At 46.9% G+C, this 27,509-nt stretch overlaps 1 protein-coding gene across 1 annotated transcript in view; it reads right to left on the bottom strand.

Annotated features, from left to right (window-relative positions):
- The window catches only part of sez6b (seizure related 6 homolog b), a 154,397-nt gene that overhangs the window by 37,448 nt on the left and 89,440 nt on the right, over positions 1-27,509 (bottom strand). The window contains exon 4 of the mRNA XM_042338562.1: positions 21,582-21,774. Within this exon, the coding sequence (XP_042194496.1) occupies positions 21,582-21,774 (193 nt within the window). The remainder of the gene's footprint in view (positions 1-21,581; positions 21,775-27,509) is intronic.

Raw genomic sequence — 27,509 nt, 5'->3', positions numbered from 1 at the left:
TCGAATAGCGACGCGGGTTAATAATAATAATAATACTCCTTGCATTTGATATAAGAGTCCTGTAGCTCAGTGGTTAGAGCACTCGCTTTGCAAGTGAGAGACGTGAGTTCAATTCCAGGCAGAGGGCGAAACCTTGGGCAAGTTTCCTTACTCCACACAGAGCCTAATAATAATCCCTCCAAAACCAAAAACAATAATAAATTGGTCATTTTCAATCCACGACTGTTTGTGGGACATTGCTGTGCGTAATTGGCTGCCGCGTTTGCCCACAAATATACAGTCAATTCACTTTACAGTGTGTTCTGTGAAGCGCTTTGGGACATCTAGAAGACGTGAAAAGCGCTATATGAAATGCAAGGATTATTATTATTATTATTATAGTGCCTTTCACATCTTCTAGACGTCTCAAAGCGCTTCACAGAATAGACTGTGAAGTGAATATTTGTGGGCGAAACGCGGCAGCCAATTGCGCACAGCAGCGTCCCCACAAACATCGTGGATTGAAGTGACCAATTTATCATTGTTTTTTTCTTGAGGGATTATTATCAGGCGTGTGTGTGGAGTAAAGAAACTTGCCCAAGGTTTCGCCCTGCCGGCAATCGAACCCAGGTCTCTCGCTTGCAAAGCAAGTGCTCTAACCGCTGAGCTACAGGACTCCACAGTTATTTAAGATGGGGAGCTCATTTCAACATCTCATTCAAAGGATGGTGCCTCTGACAATGTAGCACTCCCTCTCGCTCCTCTCCACTCCCTCCCCATTGCTCTCCCCCTACCCCCCCACCACGCCCCTGAGACTGTGTGAGCTCAAATCCCCCCGGTTGGAACCCACAGCCTTCTGACTCAGAGGCGAGAGCAGCTACCCACTGAACCAGGGCTGAGCGGACCAAGCAATGGTGTAAGGATGATCGCAAATTGACTTCCTTTTACTGAATCAGCCCCGAATGGGTTGATAGATTGGCCTACCTCAAGGTGGTTACAATGCCTTCATTATTTCAACAGCGTTGCTTGGATATAATTGATGGTTGACCCCTGAGAGAAAAGGGCAGAGTAACTCCAGCGGACGCAGAGCAAGCCGCGTCAACACTAACGGGAAAACGCCCGGTCGCTCAGCCTTGCAAAATGTGTCCGCATCAGCGTTCGCAGCAGGTTCCCCTTCACGAGTCTGACTGGCAATGCAAACATGCCCCCGGTGGTAAGGTTTTTGAACAGGACCCGCCACTGTCAGCAGTAATGAGCCTCACATCCCATTCAGAGCCTCTCGCTTCTCGAAGCACTTCACGGATATTCACTGTGAAACGGAGAAGTCTGCAGGAAAAACCCCGCCAGGCGCTTTTTGAGACGTCCTCCCGACGCGAAAGGCGCTGTGTGAAATAGCAATGATAATCCTTGCGTTTGATACAGCGCCTTATCACGTCGTGGAGACGTCTCAAAGCGCTTCACCTGTTCACGCAGATTGACTTTGTATGTTGTGAGCGAAAACGCACACAGCAGCAGCGTCCCACAAACAGTCGTTCTTTTCAACGTGTCATTTTTTTTTAAGGCGGAAGCGTTAGGATTACTGTCGACTGGGTGTCTTTGCAGGCAAACGCGAAGCTGGGTTAAGGTCACGGAGGTTGGCATATATCTGCTGATTCCCAATTACGGCCTGCTTGCCTGTGTTTTCTCCCTTCCCTGCGAATATCTATCTTTTTTTTCGAAAAAAAACCTCCTTCACTTAGAGCCTGAAGTTAATGTGCTGTAGCAAAGCTGCATTCAGCCACTGATTTCTCTTCACTGGAGATGGTGGCTGGCCCATGACTAATGACTTACTGCTAGATGGTCAAGCTTCATTTTAGTTAATGAGGTTACACAGCGAGCTGAACGGCAGAACGCTATTCTATCAGAAAACTGCCTGTAATTTCAGCTCAATAATAATATCATTTGAGGTTAGGCGAGAGCTTTGATTGAAGAACGCATGAAGATGGATTAGGGCAGCAAATTCTTGCTGTACTCACTCCAGACCCTGACCTGTTCCCTTCGAATGATTAAATTTGTATTCATTTGAGCAGACACCCTGTTTATTAGCATGGAGGAAAACTGCCTCATTCTCTGCCTTCACCTCCTTCTCACTGCAATATTTATCGAATTTTTAAAAAAAAATTTACATTTAATGCACACAAATCTATCGCATAGATTTTTTTGACAGTTGTCTTGCTATGATCTTTACCTCCACTCCTGTTCCTTTTGTAGCTCTTAAGAAGTCAGTTCTGGCAGAGTGATGCAGGAAAGGATGGGTATTAAATGTCTCTGTACCGGAGATTAGGAAGTTTAGTCCAATTTAGCCCCACATTATGTCTGGACTTTGAATTTATCTCATCTTGGCTGATGCTCCAGTGGCATTGCTTGGGAGTCTGTTGTATTGATGGAGGTCCCCTCTCTCTGTTTAGGTGGACGTTAAGGATCCTGCGGCACTATTCACAAAAGAAAAGTGAGTTTCTCTCTCCCGGTGTCTAGGCCAATAAATCCCCCCAGTAAAATTGGTCACCCACTTCTCGGCTGTTTGCTGGTATAAATTGGCTGGAGCAATCGCCCACAAAAAAGTCACTCCACTTTACAGTACAACCCGTGAAGCTCACGTGCTCCTGATGTGAACGGTGCTGCGTATCAAACATGAGGATTATTATGTCTTATTCTTACTATTTGGATCTGGACGGACGAAACTCGTTAAACCGTAATCTAAACGGCTACGGAATAAATACTATACTCCAACTAATGTGTTACTTCGGGAAAGCGGGAAGAGAGGATAAAGATGAGATTTGTCCCTGGCCTCAGATCACTAAAGAGCATTCTCAGAGTCAGGTTTCTGCTCAGTTCAGAATTAAAGCCGTTGAAGCAGACTCGTGCCTACAGCACTGACACGTCTGTTGCATTCTCGCTGGTAAAACAAGCAGCGTGAGGAGCTTTCTGACTCATGGTGTCGAACAGCCAAAGAGGCAGGAATGTCAGATCAAGATATCAATGTGGCGTTTACAGTTTTCAATCCGGGGGGGAGGGAAAAAAAAGGCTCTGTGTGTGAAGGTTCGCGAAAAAGTGCTTCCAAACCAAACGATATCTGGGTTTAACTCTAAAACAACTAGAAATTATGTCGGTAAAGAGCTTTTCACGTCGGGAGGCTGTCCAAAGGCGATAGGTACTCAGGGATTTGGACCAGAGGGCACAGCAATATCTCACGAAAAGTCGTGGATTGAGTGACCAGATTAATTTTTTTCATAGATTTTTTTTTGAAGGGAAATTATTACCCCCGGAAGAGAGAAACGCCAATCGACAAACAATTGGGTTTCTACTTACTGCTAGTTTAACAGGGATGTGTGGAGTAAGGAAACTGAAGTTTAGCCCCACCCAGGAATCAAACACACACACACACAATCATGGATCCCCTCCCCCTGACAATTACAGCATCAGCAACAGACCTGAACTCGTGTACCTATGGATGAATGTCCAGAGACTTCCCATAGGAAGCGTTAGAGTACACAGGCAACCTAACTTATTTCCATGTAAACATTCACTGACATTGTCTAACATTCCCACTGATGCCCACCGGTTGTTTTATGCTCCAGACCGTTTCTCTTTATAGACTCCTCAGCCTGTATATTCCTGGCCACGCAGAGGGCCCATGAAAGGAATATCAAAACTGACAAGGGGGACCTGTTGCGGACTTAGAAATGCATTATGTAAGAGAGTATCTCGATTGTCTGTGCTTTGCCTGGTTTGTTCCCACTATCTGTGCCATAATGATACTTCTAAAAGGAATTAAAACCTTATCGCGAATCGATGCCCCGACCAGCTATTCGCTTCACTCCTCTAGATGTCTTCAGATAAAATAAATCTGCTCTGTGTTGCATTTGTTCCTTTCCAAACACATTTCCGACTCTCTGTCTTATCCATCTCCACCAGGCCAGCAATATTTAATGAACGAGAGCGCTGTTGCTGTATCTACTTCCAATTATTAGTTGTAATAATTTCACTAATATACTGTTCCCACTGTCTAAGCTCATACTTTCCACTTACCTGAGAGTCAGCCATTTAATTGATTCAATATAAAAAAAAAATCGTTAGGAGTGTTCTATCATCAATTCATTATGTCACGGTCCTTACTGCAGAAATAAATTGCTTTGGGACTGTACTGCTTTATACTCCACACCCACCCTGCTTACCATGCCATAATGGTTTGAGTTCAATTGTTGCTTTAACACTCTGAAGTTGTCAGCCGGGCTCTGTTGGTAGCACTCTCTTCTTTGGGTCAAAAGGAGATTAAGGTGGGGGGTGAGGGTCTGGGGGAGGGGTGTTAAGCCCCACGTTGGGCTCACAGTCCCATTCTTGTGTGCCTGTCAACAATCCCCCAGGTAAAATTGGTAATTTGCTTTGTGGCTGCTTGTGGGCAAACGAGGAAGCCAATTTTGCACACAGCGATGTCCTGCAAACAGCCAAGAAATCAATGACCAATTTTGTCTGGGGGATTGTTGGCCAGGACGCCGGGAGAGAGAAACTCACTTTTCTTTTCGAATAGTGTCACAGGATCTTTAACGTCCACCTGAACAGGCAAGTGGGACCTCTGTTTAACATCTCGCACCTCTTCCCCCTATCCATCACTGCATTGGAGCGTCAGCCTAGACTGTGTGAGTTCAAAGTCCCGATGTGAGGCTTGAACCTGCAACATTTCAACTACGGCGCGAGTGCCAGTGATTAGATCTGGCTGGCACCTGGTCTGAATCATTCACAGTGCAATGGTGTGCAAAGCAAATGGAAAGCTTATGAATGACAGTGGAGTGAAATGCTGCGACTCAGTAAAGGTAAAGAATTGATAAGCAGGTTAACCCTGTGTCCGTTAACACTGCTCTGGTACAATATTTCACGCGCAGCCGGGTGTTGGAGGAACGTAATCAATTTCTTAATTACACCTTATTGAATCCTCTTTCCCATTTTAATTGATTTTTGAATTATTCATACCCTACCTAGATTAATAAAATTATCTCAACCCGGCACATTAGACACCCAAGGTGTAATTTACGTTGGTGACAATCGATTATATTTCTGACGATTGAGTGGAGGGAAAAACCATTACCGCCGGGGCCATTAAATTCACATATCAAATAAAAAAGAAATAAATAAATAGCATATTTCTTATGCATGCCAATTCATAGCTTCAGCTCTGTGTTGCTGCCTGAAAAGGCTTAATAATAATCCTCACATTCAGCACTAACCGAACCAACATTAATTTTCACTTTGCGGGTAGACAAACACTGAAGGCTGCCAATACATTATTATGCCGTCTGCTTACAATATCATCACACTTGCCGTTAGTAAATAAGGAAGCTATTTGAGTCTATCGTCGCTCCTTTAAGGAGAGACTGTGGCTCCAGCCATAGCGCAAGAGATAGAGCTCTCTTAGAGAAGAAGGCAAGAGATGCAATTTTTGTGACAATGTGAGCTCTGTTTTCTTGATCGATGCAGAATATCAGGCCTCTGGCTCTGTTAGGTTTTGGGATCCTGGCACCTGCTCTAACTGCTTTCAGTGGAACTCCTCCAGTCATAGTCTGACAGGCTGGGATCCATCCCTCTAAAGATGCAGAGGGCAATCCCCATCACTAACACTAGTGACTGTCCTCCTGTGTGGGGGTGGGGGGGAAGGTAAGCAGGGATTCCATCATGACTGACAGGACACACAATGATTGCAGATTCAATGCAGGCAAATAATTATTGGGCACAACAGCCCCGCGTGCAAAACAAGTTGTGCAGCGTTTCACAGAGGATTGGTACGCCTTCGACATGCGATACTTTGGTGAGGCTGGAATCAAATGGTTCAAATCAAATCAAATCCTAATCCGCGACTGCTGTCTACCATTCCGTCCCCATAGAGAAGACAGTATTCCTATCACATCTCTAACAGATGTAAATTGCCGTCAGTCACGTCCTATATTGCTTGCTGCTGGTAGAAACTGGGCAGATTTCGTGCTAAATTAGCCAAGGTATAGGGATCAATCAGATCGGGTTCTATACACCTGAGTAAATTATTAAGTACAGGAACTCAGTCTCTAGGAATCGCAGATTTGGGACGGATCAAAAGATGAAATGTTTAAAAATAACCGGGTCTAATTTGCCATATTTTCAATGCCTAGTAAGGAAAGTGTAACAAGTATAAGGTGGCCCTTGAAAAAATAGCTGTTAAGAAATCTCGCAAATTAGTGCCCGATAAATCCTTCGGCTCCTTCCGCTTTTGCTCGCCTCCATTGAGATCTCTTAGAATAAATAGCAAATCCTTGCAATTTCATGTGGCATCGGGAGAACAGCAACAATAACAACTTGCATTTATATAGCGCCACTCTAGCGGGGCAGCGTCTGAGAGCTCCTCGCAGGATTTAGCGTAAAGTGCAGCGACTGTGTATTTGTAGGCAAGCTCGAAATCGATTTGCATAAAGTGACGTCCGACAATAATAATAATCCTTGCATTTGATGTAGCGCCTTATCACGTCTTTAAGACGTCTCAAAAGCGCTTCATGGAACATATTGTAAAGCGGATTCACTGTGTGTATTCTGTGGGCAAAACCCCCAAACAGTCGCGGGTTGAGTGAGCGCATTTTTTTTATTTACCGACGAACGGTCATGAACTTAGTCCAATTTTATCTGGAGGATTGTCGGCCGGGAGAGACAGAAACCCCCTGGTCTTTTCCGATAATCCCCCTACCCCCCTCACCCTCTCCCCCTACCTCCCTCTTCCCCCGCCCACCCCCACACTCAGCACTGCACTGGAAAGAGCAAGGCTCAGAGCAGATTAATTCCGTGTGGATTTGCAAAACGCCCGGAACTGAAAAATGCAAAGGATAGATTGCGAAACCAGCAACTTTGCTTGTATTGTTTTTAAAAAAATTCCGCCTCACAGTAAAGGTCAAGGAATGGGAAGTCAATCTGTTAAAAAAAAAACAATCTTCCTGAGAACAAGGTCAAAGGCAGAAAATACCAAGAGAAAGAAAATAATCAGATGTAGCCTGTTCTTCATGCATTATTCATGGACAAGGAAGCCACATAGAACTGTATAAATGGTAATAGAGGAGGCATTGGCATTTATCATGCAGCGAAGTATTCAGAGCATAGAAAGTTACAAGTATGGAAAGTGTCCAACAGAATACTGAACCAAGATGTCTGACATGTTGCAACTGTTGAACATAATGTGGAGTCCTGTAGCTCAGTGGTTGGAGCACTCGCTTTGCAAGCGAGAGCCCTGGGTTCGATTCCCGGCAGGTCAGGGCGAAACCTTGGGCAAGTTTTCTTACTCCACACACACGGCTGATAATAATCCCTCAAAAAAGCCAATAATAAATTGGTCATTTCAATCCACGACTGTTTGTGGGGACACCGCTGTGCGCAATTGGCTGCCGCGTTTCGCCCACAAAATATACAGTCAATTCACTTTAGTCTATTCTGTGAAGCGCTTTGAGACGTCGAGAAGACGTGAAAAGTGCTATATCAAATACAAGGATTATTATATTATTATATAATCAATGCATAAACACTTGAAACAGCACAACCATTGCGCGAATGGTCTACAGGCTCGAACACTGATAAGTTTGAGATTACCCATTGAGGTAAGGCACTATAATGCTTACTATTATTATTAATCAATAATTGATAATCATAATAATAATAATTCACCATAGTGACTGTGAAGTCAGGGCAAAATCCCCGTGAAGCGCATTGAGACAAATGCAAAGGTTATTGTCACACACTCAGTCATGGGTTCCGGCTTCAAACTGCTCCACCTCTTATAAACAAGGTCCTGAGTGTGTGTTTGTGTCTCTGTCTGTCCCCCAACTTGAAGCAATGGTTGGTGATCGAGGGGATGGTGGTGGGGTGGTGGGGGTGGGGGGCATGTGTGCCGGTGCAGTGGGAGGAGGTTGAAATTCCACAACTATTTGGGGTAGCTATTCGGATGCAGATGATTGAATGCATCTTTGCCATGTATTTTATTCATGGATGTGCACTCAAGTGATCTGTGGGCAGATCTGAATAATGGACGTGTAGGAGCTCTGTAGGTTGCCCACTGGTTGTCATCGGGCGCAGGGCATTTCATGTACAGTATGTGAGAGACGTGACACAGCCATACTGACACAAACTGGATCTGGTTGAGTCTCCCTCTCCCCCTCTACGCTCCCTCCCTCTTCCCCTCTTCCTTCGACCTCGGCTTTCACAAGAAATTCGGGCTTCCGGCCAAAAGAAAGAGCGCTTTGTTTTTTGGTGGGAATTAAATCAGGCGGGAGGAGAAAGGAAAGAGATTCCGATCGGGTGAGAAGCAGAAAGAGGGTGAGCGAGGAAAGAGAGAGAGAGAGAGAGAAAAAGAGAGCAATGGAGCAAGAGAGAGAGGGGGAGACAGAAAGAAAGAGATGGATTGCCTTAGGGAGTGTCCCAATGAGGCAGCACTAGGTTCATTGATTAACTGGCTTGCCTAGCTTTTAATGAATTTTTTTTTGGTGTCTGTGAGGAAACCCGTCACCTTATTTAAGAGTTTAGTGGGACATCGCTGTGCGCAGAGTGGCAGTTGTGTTTGTCTCCCATCTACCAAGTCGCTGCACATCACAATAAATCCAGTGAAGCGCTTTGAGATTACTGTTATTGCGCATGCCGATGTGCGCAGAAGATATCAAACAGCTGTTGATTAAACTTTATCCTCAATGGGTATCTGTAGCGAGCTTATATTTTGCCTCCTCTCTGACTTTGCAAGAGGTCAGCAAGTGGCTGACAACAACAACAACAACTTGCATTTACATAGCGCCCTTCATGCGGGGTAGCGTCCCAGAGCGCTTCCCAGTGACGGAGTCTGACCAGGAGCTCTGGCAACCAGGCAGAGCAGAGCAAATCATTTTGCCTCAGATCCAACCCTTCATTATTACAGCAAACGTTAAGGATTAAGGCGCTTCACTGAGTTCTTTATGAGCCTCCAATTTGGGCCGGCTGCACTCAATCGGTTGTCACAGAGAGATCTCAGAGAGATCAGTCCTCGCCAAAGGCTTTGGGTGAGATGTTAACCTCTCTTTGAGGTTACTGTTATCCGGCAGTCTTTGTTTCAGAACATTGGTGGGAGCCGTGAGAGACGTGATGCTATACTATGCAATGCTCTGTTACTCCAGTCTCTTTTATGACTGATCTCACAGGCAGTCACTTGCCTCTGTCAGTTGAGGGGCCTCTTTTAGGAAGGCACCAATTAAACACTTTCTACTGTGAGGATTCAGCAGCCAGTTTTGGAGTCCTGCAGGGTATTGGTTAGAGCACTGGGTGCACAAGCGAGAGGACCCGGGTTCAATTCCCGGACAGGGCAAAACCCTAGGCAGGTTTCCTTAATTCACACGTCTCTGTTTACCTAGCAGTAAATTGGTACCTGGTTGTTAGTTGATTGGCAGATAGGTTTCTGGGGGTAATAGTCCCTCAAAAAAATAATAACGTGGTCACTCAATCCATGACTGTTTGAGGGACGCTGTTGTGTGCAATTGGCTGCCGCGTTCGCCCACAAATATACAGTCAATTCACTTTACAGTGTGTTCTGTGAAGCGCTTTGGGACGTCCTCCCGACGTGAAAAGCGCTATATCAAATGCAAGGATTATTATTACTGCGTTTTGCCCACAAAAATAGTCAATTTATACAGGATTTTCACATGATGGTAGAAAGCCTGGCAATGGGCTGTGCAGCCGAAAGGAGAGGATCACACGAAAGGAGAGGTTTGAGGTCGATTACTTTCACTAGCGGTTGTCTGAGCTACGCCTTCAGGCTGGAGGAATGATGGAACAAAGCTAAGGAGTTTGGACGGTGGATCAAAGGCTGTTACTGAAAGCTGCACAGTGGGTGGGATGGAAGATGAGATGTTGGGGAAGGTCAATGATAACGAAGGTTTGGGTCGGAGTAGATGAAACCAGAGGCTCAAACAAACCCAATGTTCAAGGAACTGAATGGATCAAACTCCAATACTTGGATGCCGCTTCACAACAACAACGACAACGACAACACCAACAAAGAGATGGCCGAAAGCACTGTCAAAGAGATAGGTTTTTTGATGGGTTTCGAAAGCGGGGAGGGAGGGAGCGAGCGAGCGAGCGGGCGGGCGAGGAGGAGCTATTCAGGGAGAGAAAGAGAATCATGGTGGAACAGGCAGAAATCATTACAGTAAAAGAAACACAATTTCACTTAATTGAAGTAGGAACAAGCAGAATGTGGCTAGTATTTGCCTCACACGCACCCCACCCCCCTCCCTCCCTCCCTCCCCCCAACCCATCAAATTAAGCTTCAAATCAACAATTCCAGACAATGTATAACAACTGGTCATGTGCTCTTTTCAGACAAAGCTGTGGTAAAGAGCTCCTTTCATCAGCCAGAAGCCAGGAATCTTGCCAAATTACAGGGAGATGCTGAACAAGACACTCAATTCAGTATTGAGACTTAGCTCCAATTTGTGAGCGCTTATTCCAGAAACAAGAAAGGAAACTGAATGCACCTTCTTACACATCACAATGCTAATAACAATCTGTATTGACACATTGGCATCTCAGTTAAAATTATGCTCCCCGAGAGAGTTACGTAATTTAATTGATTAAAAGCGAACGTGAATGTTTGCACGATATGAAAAGAAAAAGAACGAAGGTTGGTTAATTCGTTTCTTTTAATATGAACATTCCTGTGTAGTGCTGGTGGGTGGGGGGGGGGGAGAGAGTGGAGGAGAAGGGAAGGGCTGTCTTTCGTTAAACCAAGGTTCCGTCAGTGCCTGTTCAGGTGGATGTTAAAGATCCCGTGGTGCGATTTGGAGAAGAGAAGGGAGTTTCTGCCGCCCACTGTCCTGGCCGTCAATCCCCACCCCCTCCACCCCGATAAAATTGGCCATTTATGGCTGCCTGCGGGACACTGTTGCGCACAGATCGTCCGAGGTGTTCCCTGTCCTTTGGGTGAGACGCTAAACCGAGGCCCCGACTTCCTGTTTAGGTGGAGGCTAAAGATCCTGTAACGCTATTCAATTTTCCTTAAGGAAAGTTAATACTGTTCGTATTCATCTCATTCCTCGTTTGGTTTAAGCATATTCCCCAGGTTATTGCCATGAATTTGAGATATCGACAGGATTCCCACGGCCAGGGTTTAACTGGAATCATAATTTTCTCGCCATGTTGGCGTTTTCTAATCGTATTCTAGAGATGTGGAAGGTGGGGGGGGGGGCAGGTGTGGTTGGGTGGGGGCTGAATGGGAGAAGTTTGGTGGAGGGGGTGGGGGGAGGAATCTGAGGTACCAAACTAGGCAGCTCTTAGAAGAAAGCAGAAGGTGGAGGTTTTCCAACCCAGTCATTTTACGAGTTTCTTTAATAAGCTGTCTTTCGCACCTGTCTGCCGCAGCACAATGCAAGCAGTTGATTGGAAATACATTCAAAGGAGTCTTTAATCGACAGCAATCAAGCATCTATTTAGACGCCGCTGACCCCTATGTGCCCTACATCAATTACACAAGAATAGACATCGTCGCACGAGTGCATGATTTTTTTTTCTCTCTTTCTTTGGCATTCAGCGAAGTAATCTGCAGTAAAACGGATTGCGAAGCGCCGTGATGCACAAATGGATTGGGATCAATCCCACCGCGTCGATAAGATTCCGCTTATTGGAGATTTGTTCGAACGCATTTCTCCACGATCGTGAGCTCCGAGAACAATCTCAGTCAGCGGAAAGTTACGTGACGCCCCAGCGTGACTTGGACGTGGGGAAAATGGACGGGAGGTTTCCAGCTCACTCCCTGACCCGGGCTGCCTGGCCTGTGCGCAGTTCATATCCTGAAAGGCTAATGCTGATCGATTCAGGCTCAGCTCAGCAATAATCCTTTAAAAGGTCTCGGTCAGGCCACGGAGGGGACGTATTTTATTCTCGTTACTTATGAAGCCGGGCGCGTGATCAGCGAGTCAGTAGTATCACCAGCACAACAGCAAGCGGAGAGTGTGTGTCTGCCCGTCTCTGTCGTTGTGCGTCCATCTGTCTGTGTCTGTGTGTGTCTTTGTGTGTATGTCTTTCTGTGTGTGTCTATAACTCTGTGTATGTGTCTGTCTGTCTGTCTGCGTGTGTTTGTGCTCACAGACCATTATTCACCAGTGCGGACGCAGACAGTTCAACACTTGGAATATGCTTGACCGATTACACTACAAAGAGATGTCATTGATAAACTCTCCTTAGGATATACAAACCAGATCGACGCTGTTATGAAACAACGGCTGGGGAAGTCTATAAATGAGACGTGCGTTATAAATGGGGTCGGTTACTGTGCAAAGCACTTTGAGATGTCTTGAAGACGTGATAAGGCGCTTTATCAAATGCAAGGATTATTATTATTATTATTATGCCTCAAAGTGCTTCACCAGATTTACTGTGAGGTGTGGTGACCGCACACTTTCGGAGGTGTAAGACGGCAGCCTGTTTGCGCGCGAGACGTCCTGCAAATGACCGCAAAGCAGACAGCCGATTGAATTCTCGATTATAACTGCAATGTCTCAGAAATCTTCTACGGTTGCATATTTCTTATCAGGGAAATATCGGACCATTATATTAGCTCAGGGAGCAGGTTCCAGGATTGTATTGTTATGTTACCAGCTCACACGAGTAAAGTTAAAGGGTGAGGAAGCTCAGTAATAGATTGCTTCTGTACTAATTTGCATCAGCGCAGTGGAAGTATCCTATCCTCCTGCCTTTAGACGACAAATCTATAATTTTAATTGGACTGTGATATACGATCGTAAAATCTCTAGCAACTCGTGCCAGTGTAACTCAGGAGGAGATTTCCTGGGAACAATTTGCAATGTGGCAATAAAGTGTTCGGCTGCGAGAATAAACCAACCAAAGGATGAAAAAAACATAATAACAATATGCGGGTGAAATTTATCTTGCGCTAATTTTGAAAATGCTGCGAATTTCACCCTGTGGGTGTTAATCAAAGGCGCGATTGCATACTGTTCTCTATTAATTCCCTACAGCACAGTGTGTCAGCCTGGCTCAGTTTGTAGCACTCTAGCCTGTGAGTCAGAAGGTTGTGGGTTCAAGCCCCACATCGGGCCTGGGTAAGGTCAATGCCGACATGACAATGCGGTGCTGGGAGTGCTGGGGTAAGGGGGTAAGGGGGGTTGTGGGAGTGCTGCTTTGTCGGAGGTGCCGTCCTTCGGACGAGTTGTTAAACTGAAGCTCTGTTCTGTGCCTGCTCATTAATAAAAAGGGAGGACAACAAAATTGGGAGTCTGCGGAGTCTGGTGAGGGCGAGGATACGGAGTTTGGGATCAGGTGGAGACCGTGGATTGGAAAATCTGCTCAGCACAAGCACCTGTGGCTAAGGCAGAGTTTTTAAGATCGTACCGAGGACTGACTGATTACGATTGTTTTTTGAACCATGATTGTTAAGCATTCGAGAATGAGGAGAGAGAGAGAGAGGGGGGGAGAAAGAGAAAGAAAGCAATAACTGATGAACTTCCTCGGAGACACGTGACACACAGCTCACTAGAAACTCAGTTTCATGCCACCCTCTTGCCCAAACCGTCCACCTATTCCTTTCGAAACAGTTCTCACAAGCGAACGCGAATTAGCAATCAAAGTGCCGTCTAACGCAGCAAAATCCTCGGCTCTTAGCCGAGAGGAAGGGATTCATTGCAATGAAACGTCAGGCTGTTGTGGGCTTTGGAACGGACTGTATTTTGTGGGCGAAAATGCAAAAATGCGGGTATTATAAATGCAAGTGGTTGTGACAGACAGAATTCTGTCGTAACGCGTGAGGAATATTCTCCTACTTGCAGACAATCGCCAAAGCCCTCCTGCATGTGGAGTGCCATCTGCTATCGATCTCTAACCTCCAGCAAGCATCCAATTGCGGTGGTAGCTCAACAGCACATTAATGTAAAACCCTGCCAAGCACTTTGAGACGTCCTCCCGATGCGAAATACGCTGGTTCAAATGCAAGGATTATTTTCGTGTAAACCGCATCAAAATTCCCTAACCACCCCCCCCCCCCAAGACAAAGATGGGTAAATGAAGTTGAGGTAAAGGTCAGCCATGATCTGATAGAATGGCGGAACTGGATTAAATCCTAAAATGTCTTTAAAGGCCTGATGCTCTCTTGATAAAAGCTGCATTCCCAAACGGTCAGCAATCAGTACCACTTGTCAGACAGTAAAACCATCCGCCCGGCTTTATTATTTTTGAGGGCCATTAAAAATAGACACAGATTGAACGCTGCAAAATTTATCTCATCGGACAAAATGACTCACTCGCCAATAAAAAAAATGGGCCGTTGATTTTTTTTTTTTTACTGCCGTCGGCAACCGTTTGATTAAATACTCCGGCTCGGATGAGATTAATGCCAGAGAATGTTCCGTCACTTCTCGATCCAATAAATTATTGTCGCTGAATTGAAAAACAATTGGATGTGAAGTGCTCAAGCCTCTTCAGAAATTTATGTGGGAAACCCGATTTGTTTCTCTGTCTGTCAGGCCTCGCTCGGTCATAGGAACATAGGAGGAGGATATTCAGCCCCTCGAGCCTGTTCTGCCATTCTATTAGATCGTGGCTGATCTTTACCTCAAGAGCATTTACCCGCCTTTGCCCTCTATCCCTTGATACAAAATCTATCCGCCTTGGTCTTGAAAATTTGAATGGATGCACAGCCTTTTGAGGGAGGGAGTCGGTCGTACGTCAGAGGCAGAAGGTTGTGGGTTCAAGCCCCCCCCACCCCCACTCCTACCACCCGCACACAGTCTGGGCTGACAACAACAACAACAACGTAGCAGTTATAAGAGCGCCCTTCACGTCGGGAGGCGCTGGCGTTTCAGCACTGAGGGAGCACTGCATTGCCCGGAGGTGTCAGGAGAGAAACTCCTTTCGAGTAGGGTCGCTGAAATCCTTAACGCCCACTTGAACAGGTGTGGATGAGGAGCTTATGGTCACCTGCTCCCTCCCATCGTTTCGGCGCCGGGCTCCGCCACTGTTCAGGGCTCCGAGACGCTGCCCCGCGCTATACAAATGCAACTTGTTGTTGTTGTTGTTGTAATGGCGGGAAGGGAAAAGAAACAAAGGAGAACAAATCAAACGCACTTCCTGGCTTTTGGAAAATCTTCTCCCTCCCACCCCCCCCCACCCATTCCCTGCCCCCAACGTCCTTCCCCACTTGCGAAAAATGCCTGTTTGTCCTCTCACCTTGAGGAGCAGGAAAGAGTCACTTGACAAATGCAATGTATCACCGGTGAGCACATGCTGCAGCCAGCCATGAAAAGTGCCACTATCGTCTTGCGAGCCAGTTCATCACGTTCGCCTACAGAGCAGGGCTGATCGACGTGACTGATGCCGTCATTACTTTCGAACGGCCTCGAAACATCTCCCGCGTTGACCACATGCGTCTCCCTCCTCACCCCCCCCCTCCCACCCTCGTGGAGCGGACTTCAAAACCCGTGGCAGAATACGACCTTCTGCCCGGCCCACCGAGACCCGAAACATGATGGCGGTCTCTCCAGCATTATCAAAATAATGATGATAATAATAATAATCTTTGCATTTGAGATTGTCACCTTTCGCCTCGGGCGGGCATCTCACTGCGTATTGTGTGGGCGAAAAGCGGCAGCCAATTGCGCACAGCAGCATCCCCACAAAGAGTCATGGATTTAGTGTGGCTTTTTGCTTGCAGGGATTATTACCCCATTCTATGCAGTAAGTCCATGCCGGTGTTTATTCTCCACACGAACCTCCATCTCTCTATTCCCTTCTCTCTCGTGCAAGTGTCAAGTTGTCTCTTAAATGCATCGTTGCTGTTTTGCTTCAACCATGGCTTCTGGCAGCGAGTCCTGCATTCTCGCCACCCTCTCTCTGCGTGAAGAAGTTCCTCTTAATTTCCCTCCCTATTAGATCTGCTACCTTATCTGCTGGCTTTTATTTACTCCCTGTGGTTTTGGACTCGCCAACCAAGTGGAAACACCACATCCCGGCCCATCTCATTGGATGCTACCGTGAACTGAAACACCTACATATGGTCCCCTCTCGATCATCTCAACACCAAAGACAGCTGTCATCACCCTCTCCTCAAACACTTTCGCTCGACCCATCCCTGTTCCTGTTGGGTCGTACTCCTGACCTGAAAAACGCTATACAAATGCAATTTGCTGTTGTTGTTTCCTAAGTACCGTTCCATCTCCATCTTTCCCTCTCTCCTCCAAGGTGTTGGAACGAGTCATTGCTTCCCAGCTTCGCTCTCCCTTCTCTCTGCACGAACCCCTCCAATCTAGCTTCGGGCTCTGTCTAACATCCTCTGCTGCTCGGCAACGCTGCTTTAAGCAATGACCTGGAGTTCGTGCCTCGGGGGAAATCAGATGGAACTTCTCACCAAATCACAACAATTTTAAAGAAAGGAGAGCTTGAGAAAGGTCAGGAATTGCTCGCGCGAATTAATCTACGGCAAATTTGCTTTGGCTGCAGACTCGCTTGTGCCCGAGCCCGATCTGCGCAGAGACCGAACGGCAAGTAGGGGAGTACGAAACGACTTCTCGGAACTGGGCCTTCAGTGAATCACTGTCGCGAATGTCAATCTGTTTCTCAAACGCCTCTGGACCCAGATTCATGATATAGTGAGGACGTCAGTGAGGCATTGTGCATTGAAAGCATCAATTTATTTAAGTAACATTCGTTCTAGCGATGTATTGCTGCCACACTGGCCCATCAATCCTCACAGCGCTCCTCATCTCAGCAAGCCAGGCTCGCAAACAGCTCACTACGAGCAAACAGCTCACCTCTTCTTCCACTCTGCCAGCTCTTTAGCTCTGTACTGGTCCTGTCAAGTCTTTCCCAAAGCCAGTCGTTAGTGCGTTAATTAATCAATTAATTAATTAATTCATTCATTCATTCATTCATCAATCAGCATCCACAGCCACAGCCACAACTTGCGTTTATCAAACACCCTTTCATGTGCTGTCTCAGAGCACTTGAATGGGTAGAGGAGGGGGAAGAGGGAGAAATTGTTATTGCGGTCACACGCTTACGAGTATCAAAATCAGACTGAGACTTCTATGCACGCCACCTATGCATGGAAATTCTCTTTTGGAACGGAATGCTTGCTCTCGCGCTCTCTCTCTTTCACCCGCACAAACTGGCTGCCTCGTTTCACTCACAAAATACGCAGTCACTACACTTGACTACAGTATATCCTGTAAACCACTCTGAGACGTCTCAATGACGTGATAAGGCACTATATCAAAGGCAAGGATCATTATTATTACGCCCCCTTTGAAATAGAAATTGCCGTCGATTCCACAGGAACATAGGAAAAAGGAATTAGGAGCAGGAGTAGGCCATTCGGCCCCTCAAGCCTGCTCCGCTATTCAATAAGATCATGACTGATCTTCTAACCTATCTCCATCAGCCCACCTTGTCCCCATATCCCTTAATCTCTCTACTCTTTGGAAATCTATCAATCTCAGTCTTGAATACGTTCAAGAACTGAGCATCTATAGCCTTCTGGGGTAGAGAATTCCATAAATTCACTACTCTCTGAATGAAGAAGTTTCCTCAACTCTGTTTGAAAAGGCCTTAATCTTACGACTATGACCCCTACTTATAGATTCTCCTAACAGGGGAAAAAGTCTCACACTGTCTCCTCTGTCAATCCCCTTAAGAATCTTATATGTTTCTATAAGATCACCCCTAATTCTTTTATATTGTAGAGAATACAGGGCTTGTTTACTCAACCTATCCTCATAGGTCAACCTCCTCATCCCAGGAACTAACCTAGTGAATCTACGCTGCAGAGTATGTCCTTTCTTAAATAAGGAGACCAAAACTGCACACAATATTCTGGGTGCAGTCTCACGAAGACCCTACACAGTTGCAGCAAGATTTCCCTACTCTTGTATTTTAACCCTTTTGCAATAAACCCCAACATGCCATTAACCTTCCTGGTTGCTTGCTGTACCTGCATACTAACGTTTTGTTCCCTTTTACATGTGTCTGAATCACAAGGCAGACCTGAAATTATTAGAACGGTAATAAAAAAAAAGGATCAGTGGAAATTCAATTATCCCCTCTCTTCAGATCTACACAGACTCGCGGTATAAAGCGAGGGGAGAGGAGATTAAAGCAGCAGGCCAGAGCCAATCTTTTGACAACTGTCGCTGACCCTGTCTATATCCTTCAGAACTTGAGAGAAGGGGATAAACATCTGGCTTAAAACATACATTCAATAAATCCCCACCATAAATTTTTAATGTCTTTTCTCCACTGGATAAGTTGTCTATTATAATATAACGCTCCACGTGAGTGTCACCCTGCGTCTGGTTCAGCTTCTGCCCCGGAGCAGATGGGTAGATCGACTGTACTTCATGGAATGGAACGCATTAAGTGCAGAGCAATACCCCTACCACCACCATCACCAACACCACCAACAACAACCTGCACTTATACAGCGCCCTCATGCAGTAAGTAGGAACCTGGCTGCTCACGTATTTGCAGGTTAAAGCCCCACGTTGGCTAGAAGCCAAAGAGCATAGGAGGAATGTGACCGAAAAAGTGTAGCCAAAGAGGTTTAGAAAACGGAGAGGGAGCTACGGAGCGAGCGAGTCAGAGCGATGCCAGAAGAGATTTTATTTGGGGAATAATGGATCAGACGAAAAATGGTGGTTGACATTTCAATCAGTTCACGGTCGTTGTTCCTGTGCAAAGCAGACAATCCTTTCCGATGGTACTGTAGACAGCACCGGTCTTTACAAGTCCCCAGAGTTTCTGTCAACGTTCAGAACCGGGTGAAATGGATTAAAATGTTAACACATCCAATGCCCACACCGTTAGTAGACGGGGAGAGGGGAGGCGGGGAAGTCTCCATTGTAATTACACATCGCCAAGGTCTGTATGTTTATCGATTAGCCACCGAATGAAATACGACTCAGCAGCAAGGTCGATCCAGATGATCAAGGACTGTCTCCATGAGGCATAAATATCTGCTGTAAATATGTTCCACTGAGGGCCACCCATTCTCAACCCCCCCCTCCTCCACCATCCACCCACCTGAGCCAGGCAAATCTACAACTCATTCTGCAGGCCTTTCGATCCACTGCATTCGTGATGCTGTTGACTCCCCCCCAATGACCTCAGCCACCCCATCTTCTTTCTCTTTCCCCCTTAACTCTCTAACATCCTTCCTTCACAGGTGCTTATCGAATTCCCTTATAAATATCTCCAAATCAAATACACTCTCCTCCTCCTCCTCCCCACTCATTTCCCCTCCACGTTGACCCCTTAAAACCCACTCACGCTTTACAGTACATCCTGCGAAGGTATGTCCTCCCAACTTGAAAGGCTCCATATCAAATGTAAGAATTAATACTATTGCTAAGCTAAGCCTATGAGTGTGTGTGTGTTTGAGAGAGCGGGAGAGAGAGAGAGAAATCCTCCCGACAACTCACTCCATGCTCCCCGCTAAATTCATGCCCTCTTATTTAAAGAGTCACCCGCCAACGGAAATAATCCCTCGCCATTTAGCCTCGTGAAACCTTTCACTATCTTAAATGCTTCATGAAGGACGGGAGAAAGGCTAAGTGGAGGCGACGCTCTTGTGAAAAAGAAAAAAGAAGAAGGGAAAAAAGAGAGAGAGAAAGCGTGTATCCAGCAACGTCCTCTTTATAATAGAGCATCTCCAGGAGAGACTTTACACAGAGGATGGTGTATGTGTTTTTCCAATTAGCACAGGCACCACAAAGCAATGTGTGCTAAATTAACGCAGCTGTGAATCAACGTCACATGGTGCATCCATTTTCTTCGCAATAAATCTTGCTTCCGCGCAACCCATTTGTTTGGTTGTTGTTATTCTCCTGAGGGAATCGGGAGAAAAATTAAATCCCGCATTTTTCTTCACGGCTTCCGTCTCCGGCTCTGCCCTGCGCTTAATCAGTAAACTGCACGCTTGCTGGTTTTTTTTCTCTCTCTTCCCCCTGTATGTCAAACCCGTTGCTGTCAATTTACAGCTCTCCCTTACACCCCCCCACCCCCACCCCCCAACCCCACTCTCTCCACACCCCGGTTTCAAATCTCTGCACAGGCTCTCCGAGTTAGAACAGGGAGCACCAAAAAAACAAAAACCCCCAAAAACACGCTGGTCAGGGCTTCCGGGTCATCGAGTCGCCGCTGATTTCACTTCCCGAGCGTTGCGCAGGTTACAGGAAGCGCCGTTGACGTCACCTCATGTCAGCCGCGTCGGTCAGAGCCGGATTATTTTAGCCTTCGTTGTCAGTCAGCCACTTGTCAGAAGCAATACCAGATTAACAACCTTTGCATCCGATATCGTGCCCTTATCACGTCGTCGAAACGTCTCGCAGGGCTTCACAGGATTTACTGTGAAGCGTAGTGACTGTGTATACAGGAGGTGAACCTGGCAGCCAGTTTGCACACAGCAGCGAACGTCTCACTACGAGATTTGTACTACGAAGCGAACGATCGATGGACCGGACACCGTGGACAAACTCCCGTCTCTATTAAAAAGATCTTTAACGCCTCGGTTTAACGACTCATCTGAAGGACGGCGCCTTTGACAATGCAGTGCTCTCTCTCTCTCTCCCCCCAGCACTGCGCTGGAGTGTCAGTTCGGTCTGTGAGGTCAAGAGAGACGTGGTTGGGGGGGGTGGCGGGGGGTTTGAACCCACCACTCCGTGGTTCTGTGAAGAAGCGGGAGCGATTTCCCGCTTTTCCCGAACCCATTCTGAGTTGCGGACAGGCAGGCGAGACGCTTAAAGTTCCAGTGAAGCGCCCGTGGGCCCCACCCGGACTCTTAAAGAGGGGAGGGGAAAACGTCTCTTCCCCCTTCACAGAACAAGACTCCGCTGAATTGCGAAAGGCAGCAGATGGCACTGTGCTGCGGGGCTGAGGAATGGTGATGTGGAAGGAAGGAAAAGTATCCGGGCGCCTATCTCATCTCATCTCCCGAGGCAACTGCTGGTAATCAAAGCACAGAGATGACAAATCTAAATCCAATGTACTGCCGGCTTGCTGCTCCGATTAGTCCTGATGTGAGCTGACAACACTACGAGCCGTAACTCCAGCCGTGCCTGCAGCCAGGAACCAACACGTAGCTTCTTTGGATTTAGTGACCGCGCTGACGACTGACAACGACAACAACAACAAATTACCTTTTGCGCAGCGCCTTTCAGCATCGGGAGGACATCCCAAGGCGCTGGTAATAATCCCTGGATTTGATACGGCGTCTTATCACTTCGTTGCTACGTCTCACAGCGCTTCACAGAATATGTTGTGGGCAAAACACGGCAGCCAATTGCGCACAGCAATGTCCCGCAAACCGTCGTGGATTGAAGGTCCAATTTTATTTTCCCCAGGGATTGTTACCCCCAGAAAGCGATCTGCCGATTGACTAATAACCGGGTTCTTACTCACTGCGAGGTGAACAGAGGTGTGCAGAGTGGAGTAAGGAAACCCGCCTAAGGTTTCTCCCTGCCTGGGAATCAAACCCAGGTCCTCTCACTTGCGAGGCGAATGCACTTACCCACACTACGCTGGGCTGGTGTGCGAGCGCTCACCTTGGTAACGGAATTGGAAGGAGCCTGGGTTGCCGAGCTGGAAGCTCTGGAAGTGAATGGAGACCTGGTTGCTTGGGCTGCGAATCACCTGGCCCTTCATCAAGATGGACTCGTTGGCAAGAACCACCGTCTCGTCTCCGTCCAGCCCTTCGATGGTCAGCATCTCGCCTTCCGACAGGCTGATGTTTTTGACCTGCAAAAAAAAAAGTAAACAACATTTGGAAAAGAAGGGTTATAACAAACAATATTTATCCTTATATTTGACAGAGCACCTTATCACATCGTTGAGTCGTCTCAAAGCGCTTCACAGAATACACTGTAAAATTAATTGACTATGTATTTTGTGGGCGAAACGCAACAGCCAATTGCTCACAGCTGTATTTTCGACTCCCCCCAACACTGCACTGGATGGTCAGGCAAGGCAATCAGGCTCAAAGTCGCTGACGTGGGGGGTCTTGAATATGCGACCTTTTGACTCAGAGGCGAGAGTGCTGACGAATGAGCCACCTTTTTAAGGCACCCGAAATCTACAAAAGTAAAATCCTATCGCTGTATTTATTGGGAATTTCCTTGTGATTCTGTTCGTTCAGTTTCATTTCCCGACCCTCCGCTTAAAAGTGCGTAAACCGTGCGACTTTGCACCGAGCGCGCTGTGGAGATGAAGAGGTTGACTCCATTTCGGCTTTACCCAAGGCTTTAGCTCTCTGTTATCTGACCTTTCTTCAAAAGAAGATCGCTTCCTGGCTGCCTAGTCTGTCATTTATAAATCCTCTCTGCTGAATCAGAAATACAGGAGCTGTAAATGATATGCATAAATATGCCCCATTGTATTTCAAACACATTTGAATCTCTGACATTTAAGTACCTTGTCGGCACCCGGGGCAGTCTAGTTATTTGAAAAAGTGTCTCATGCTTTAACAGTATTACGACTGATAATAATCCTTTCACGTCAGGAGGACGTCTCAAAGCGCTGCACGGGTTGTACTGTGCAGTGTAGCCGCTGTGCATGTTTGTGGGTGAACACAGCAGGCAACCGGCACACAGCAACGACGTTCACGCAAGCAGCCTTGAAAAGAAGTTCCAAATTTTAACTGGGGGATTGTTGGCCAGGACACCGGGAGAGAGAAACTGGGATTGTTAATGTCCACTTGAACAGGTTGATTTAGCTTCTCATCCAAAAGATGGCACCTTCCGACAAAGCAACACTCCCCCCAGGGATGCATTGGATTGTCAGCCAAGACGTTGCGAGTTCAAGTCCTGACGTGGGACTTGAACCCACAACCTTACGGCTGTTAACTGAGCCAGGCTGACACATTTCACACGCACTCGGATTCCACTTCATACAAGAGGCACGCGGACTTTACGCCGCGGATAAAATGGGTCGCCCACTTCGCGGCTGTTTGTGGTAGCATTGCCACTTGCAAACCGACGTCTGTGTTCGCTTGCAAAATACACAGTCACTACTCTTTGCAGGATATCACTGTGAAGCGCAACGAGGCGTTTTCAGGATGTGGTAAGTGAAAGGGCTATTATCACTTATCATAACCAGATCCACAGAAATTGAAAGAGTGTCCAGTATTTGGGAAAATTCCGGACAGAATTCTGGAGGGAATTCAGGGAATAGAAATTCTAAGCTGTTGGCCCTTTTTTATTCCATATTTCTTTTAAAAAATCGTAAGAAAAAATAAAAGAAGGGAGAAAAAGACTTTAATCGGACGAATATTCTATTTGCTGACTCCCACCCCCCACACTCCCCCACCCAACACCCGCCGCCCAAAATACAATTTTCCGAGACGATAAAAAGATAGTTTCAAAGAAATGAAAGCTTCAAAAATAAAGAGACGACGCAAACTCTTTGAAATTCATGATGTGCTCTTCGCTTTATCAGAAATATTCCATTATCTTTAATTATATATCTTCGGGAAACTATGTGCTTTCGAAAATGAAATGTTTCACAATTCCGAGATTTCATTTCCAGTTTAGTACTTCTGGGCACTTTCCATTGTGATACATTTTTGAAAGCGCCCTTTTCTCTCGACGTACTGCGAGAATGCTATCACCAATCTGCATTTCCAATTACGAAATGCATTCAAATCTACTAATTTCAGATATAAACGCTCGAATTGCCCTACTTGGAAAGGGAAAGGAGGTTCTTTCTCCCCTGGTGTTGGTTTCCTGTCCATCCCACCCCCCACCCCCCACCTCTCATCGGCAGGTAACAGTAATTTGCAAATAGTTAGGTTAATGGTTCGGTATAGTCCTGGGCTGTTTTTCCTCCCCTAGTCCTCCTAGTTCAAAATAAGGTGGACAAATTGAGCGGGCAAAGCTCATAAAATGAACAAAATAGGCCACAGCTGTAAGTCACACGACACATTATCTCACTAATTGTGAGGGCGAAAGACAATTAGCGAGCAGATTAATTGATAGTAAACGGTTTGCTGCTCAGAATAACACTGACAGGGACTTGGGACCAGCCGGCCCAGCGATTGTAATCATAAATAATAACAATCATCCTTGCATTTGACACAGCGGTTTCAAGTCAGGAGGATGTGTCAAAGCCATTCACAGGATTCACTGTAAAGTGCAGTGACTGTGTATATTATTAAAAATAATAATCCTTTAATCCTCGTATTTGGTAGAGTGCTTTTGTGTCAGGAGGATATACTGTGAAGTGGAGTGATTGTGCGTTTGTAGGCTAAACGCGACAGCCCGAGTTGTTGGGCAGGACACTGGGACAAACTCCATTTGCTTTTTAAGATCTTTGACATCCACCTGAACAGGCATAGACGGGACCTTGTTTTAACATCTCATCCGATTGACGGCACCTCTGACAATGCAGCGTTCCTCCACACAGCATTGTATTGGTGCGGGGGGGGTGGGGGGGGAGGATCTAAAAACAGCCAGGATACATGGGGAGAAACAGACATAAGATATTCACGGAAAACTTCACACAGTCTGTATTTATATGGAATATAATCACCAGTTTTGCTCTCATTTTCAAGCTTTGATGATAAATAATGCATATTAGCACTTAAAAGCCTTCAAAAGGCACCACCAGTGGTGGAGGGGGTGGGGGGAGTGTTGAACGAGGGCTGATGGATAGACAGGCTGACAAGTGCGAGCGTTTCATATCTAATGCAAGGACGACCTTGATGTGACATTCAGACCCAACGCTTTTCATTTTCTCTACATCAAAAATTGATTTGTAATTGCCTCGCTCGCGATCAAAAGCAGAGCCACTCCGAACTCCTTAAAATGGTAAAACTCTTAAAAATCCATCTCGTTAGATACTTGGGAAGGTGGGGTGGAGAGAAGGGAGATTCTCTTACTAAATGTACCTGTTTTTGGAGAAAAGACACTCCTTATTGTCTGCTGGTTAGTGGTAGTTCATATTATTAATAATAATAATAATAATAATAATAACCCTTGCGTTTGGTAAACCTTCTTTCACGGTGGGAGGATGTCCCAAAGTGTTTAGAGGGATTTACTGTGAGGCGGAGTGACTGTGTTTGTAGGCGAACGTGGCAGCCCAATTGCGCACTACAGCGTACCCTTAACGGCCACTCGCTTGCTAATTACCCTCTGGGTAAAGAAATACTTCCTGGTGTCCATCTCTTTGCAACTCTAAACCCTCTTGATCTACTGTCTGGTCTAAAATGTTAAAGTCCTTTTTTAAAAGGGTTTCCCCCCTCCAAACTGCGCCACCCCCACCCCCCCCACCCCACCCCACTTTCAAGACTGAGCTCAAGAACCGGATTGGAAACAGAGTTTGCAAACCCGAAGTGGGTAATCAATAACTGAAACAAGGCGCCAAGAAGGGTGGTTGAGGCCAGGGCACTGGGACTCATTTAAAAAGCAAGCTTGATGCTGTGACGGGGAGGGCGAGGGGTGATGGAAGGGAGAGAGACGTTAGGGGCCGCACGTTTTGGAGGGATGTGTTCAGATGGGTCGAAGGTCCTCCACGACTGTTTGTGCAACACTACTGCGCGCAATCGGCTGCCGCGTTTCGTCCACAAGACACACAGTCCAATTCACGTGACAGCGTATCCTGTGAAGCGCTTCGAGACGTCTCGAAGACGCGATAAAGCGCTGTATCAAATGCGAGGATTCTTCTTCTTCCTCTGAACCGACCTTCGCGGGAACCTGCGATCTACCCCCCGAGCTGTGAAGACGCTCTCGTGAACTGCGGAAATCGGCGGCGCCTGCGGCTTTCCATTCAGCAGAATAAAGTGTCGCCGTTAAATGCTTCCCCGCTCGTCAGCGGAATAAAGACTTTAAGAATAAAAACGAAAGATTACAGCCCCAAAAAAAAAAAATCTCATCCCTAATTGTACTCCATCAACACAGACTGCCAGCAGAACCCCAACTCCTCTGGGATTGCTGCGTGCAGAGGATGGAGTTTTGACTATTAATTAAACTGTGTAATTAAGGAAGACTAGGAGTAAATGATGTAGTACCAGCAACATCTGTTAGACAAAGACATTTGGGGCTTGAAGAAGGGAAGGCAGGGGAGAGGCTGCGGCAACCAATTTAAATGCTGAGGTCAGGGATGGAAATGCCAGGTTTCTAAAATTAAGGACTCCAGCGCAGATGGTGAGATGCTATCACTTAGCCTCTCCGGCTCACTCTGCTGATTAGCGCAGCGAGGGGTGGCGTGCCGTTGACCTTCCGAGTGCGAGTGACAAGATTTCCCATCATATTTTACAATTAAATTAATTGGACTCGCAACGCCTCGCGACGACGGGCCTCTTGCTCGAAGATCGGCCCCGTCTGTGACGAGCGGGAGAGTCTGAGAGGTATGCCATCTCAGCACCACCCGCCCACACGCAGATATATACACAAATGTGTACACGCGCGCACACGCGCGCGCGGGCGCGGACGGTCACGCGCGCACACAAGGCATGCACACAGACACGGACACACATGCCCCCCGCACATGCACACACGCCCGCGTACACACGCACGGACGGAAGGACCCGCCCGCACCCACACGTGTACACGCACGCACTCAACAACAACAACTTGGATTTATATAGCGCCCTCCACGCCGGACGGCGTCTTAGAGCGCTTCACAGTAATGGATCCCGGGGCCGAGCCAGGGGGAGGGGGCGGAAGGTGACCAAAGGCGCGGTCGAAAAGAAAGGTCTTCAGCCGAGACCTGAAAATAGGAAGAGAGGGGAGGGGACGAGGCAAAGGGAGTGAGGAAGGCAGTTCCAGAGCCTCGAGGTGTAGTGGCTGAAGGTACGGGCGCCGATGGTGGAGCAGAGGATTCGGGACAAGGAGGAGGCCAGACCCGGTGGAGTGAAGGCAATGGGCACTGTTGTGAGGAGAGAGGAGGTCAGAGAGGTCAGGGGGTGCAGAGGAGTGGAGGGATTTGAAGACAAGGGTGAGGATCTTGAAGTCTATCCTCTCTGGGACAGGCAGCCAGTGCAGTCTGGCAAGGACTGGGGTAATTGGGGAACGGAGTTTGGTGCAGGTAAGAATGCGGGCGGCAGGGTTTTGAATAATCTAGATTTTATGGATGGTAGTGGAGGGGAGGCTGGGGAGGAGGGCATTTGAATAGTCCAGCCGAGAGGCGACAAAGGCATGGACCAGGGTTTCAGAGTCTTTCGGAGTGAGGTATTAGTGGAGACGCGCAATGCTTCGGAGGTGGAAGAAAGCGGTGCTGGTGACGGACCGGATGTGGAGGAGGAAGGATAATTGGAGGTCAAACCTGACGCCTAGTTTGCATACGGGTTTGGAGAGTTTTAGGGGGAAGTCGTGTAGGTGGAGGAGGTGAGAACCGCGTGATTTTAGACGTTGATGAGAGCCAAAGAGTGTGGTTTCCATCTTGTCAATGTTCAGTTGAAGGAAATTCGCGCTCATCCGGCTCCTGAGGTCTGACAGGCAGCCTGACAGAACATCAGGGGACTGGGGGGTCGCAAAGTG

Source organism: Callorhinchus milii, unplaced genomic scaffold (assembly GCF_018977255.1).
Source record: "Callorhinchus milii isolate IMCB2004 unplaced genomic scaffold, IMCB_Cmil_1.0 Scaffold10, whole genome shotgun sequence".
NCBI lineage: Eukaryota > Metazoa > Chordata > Chondrichthyes > Chimaeriformes > Callorhinchidae > Callorhinchus > Callorhinchus milii.
This window is presented reverse-complemented; position numbering and strand designations above follow the sequence as displayed.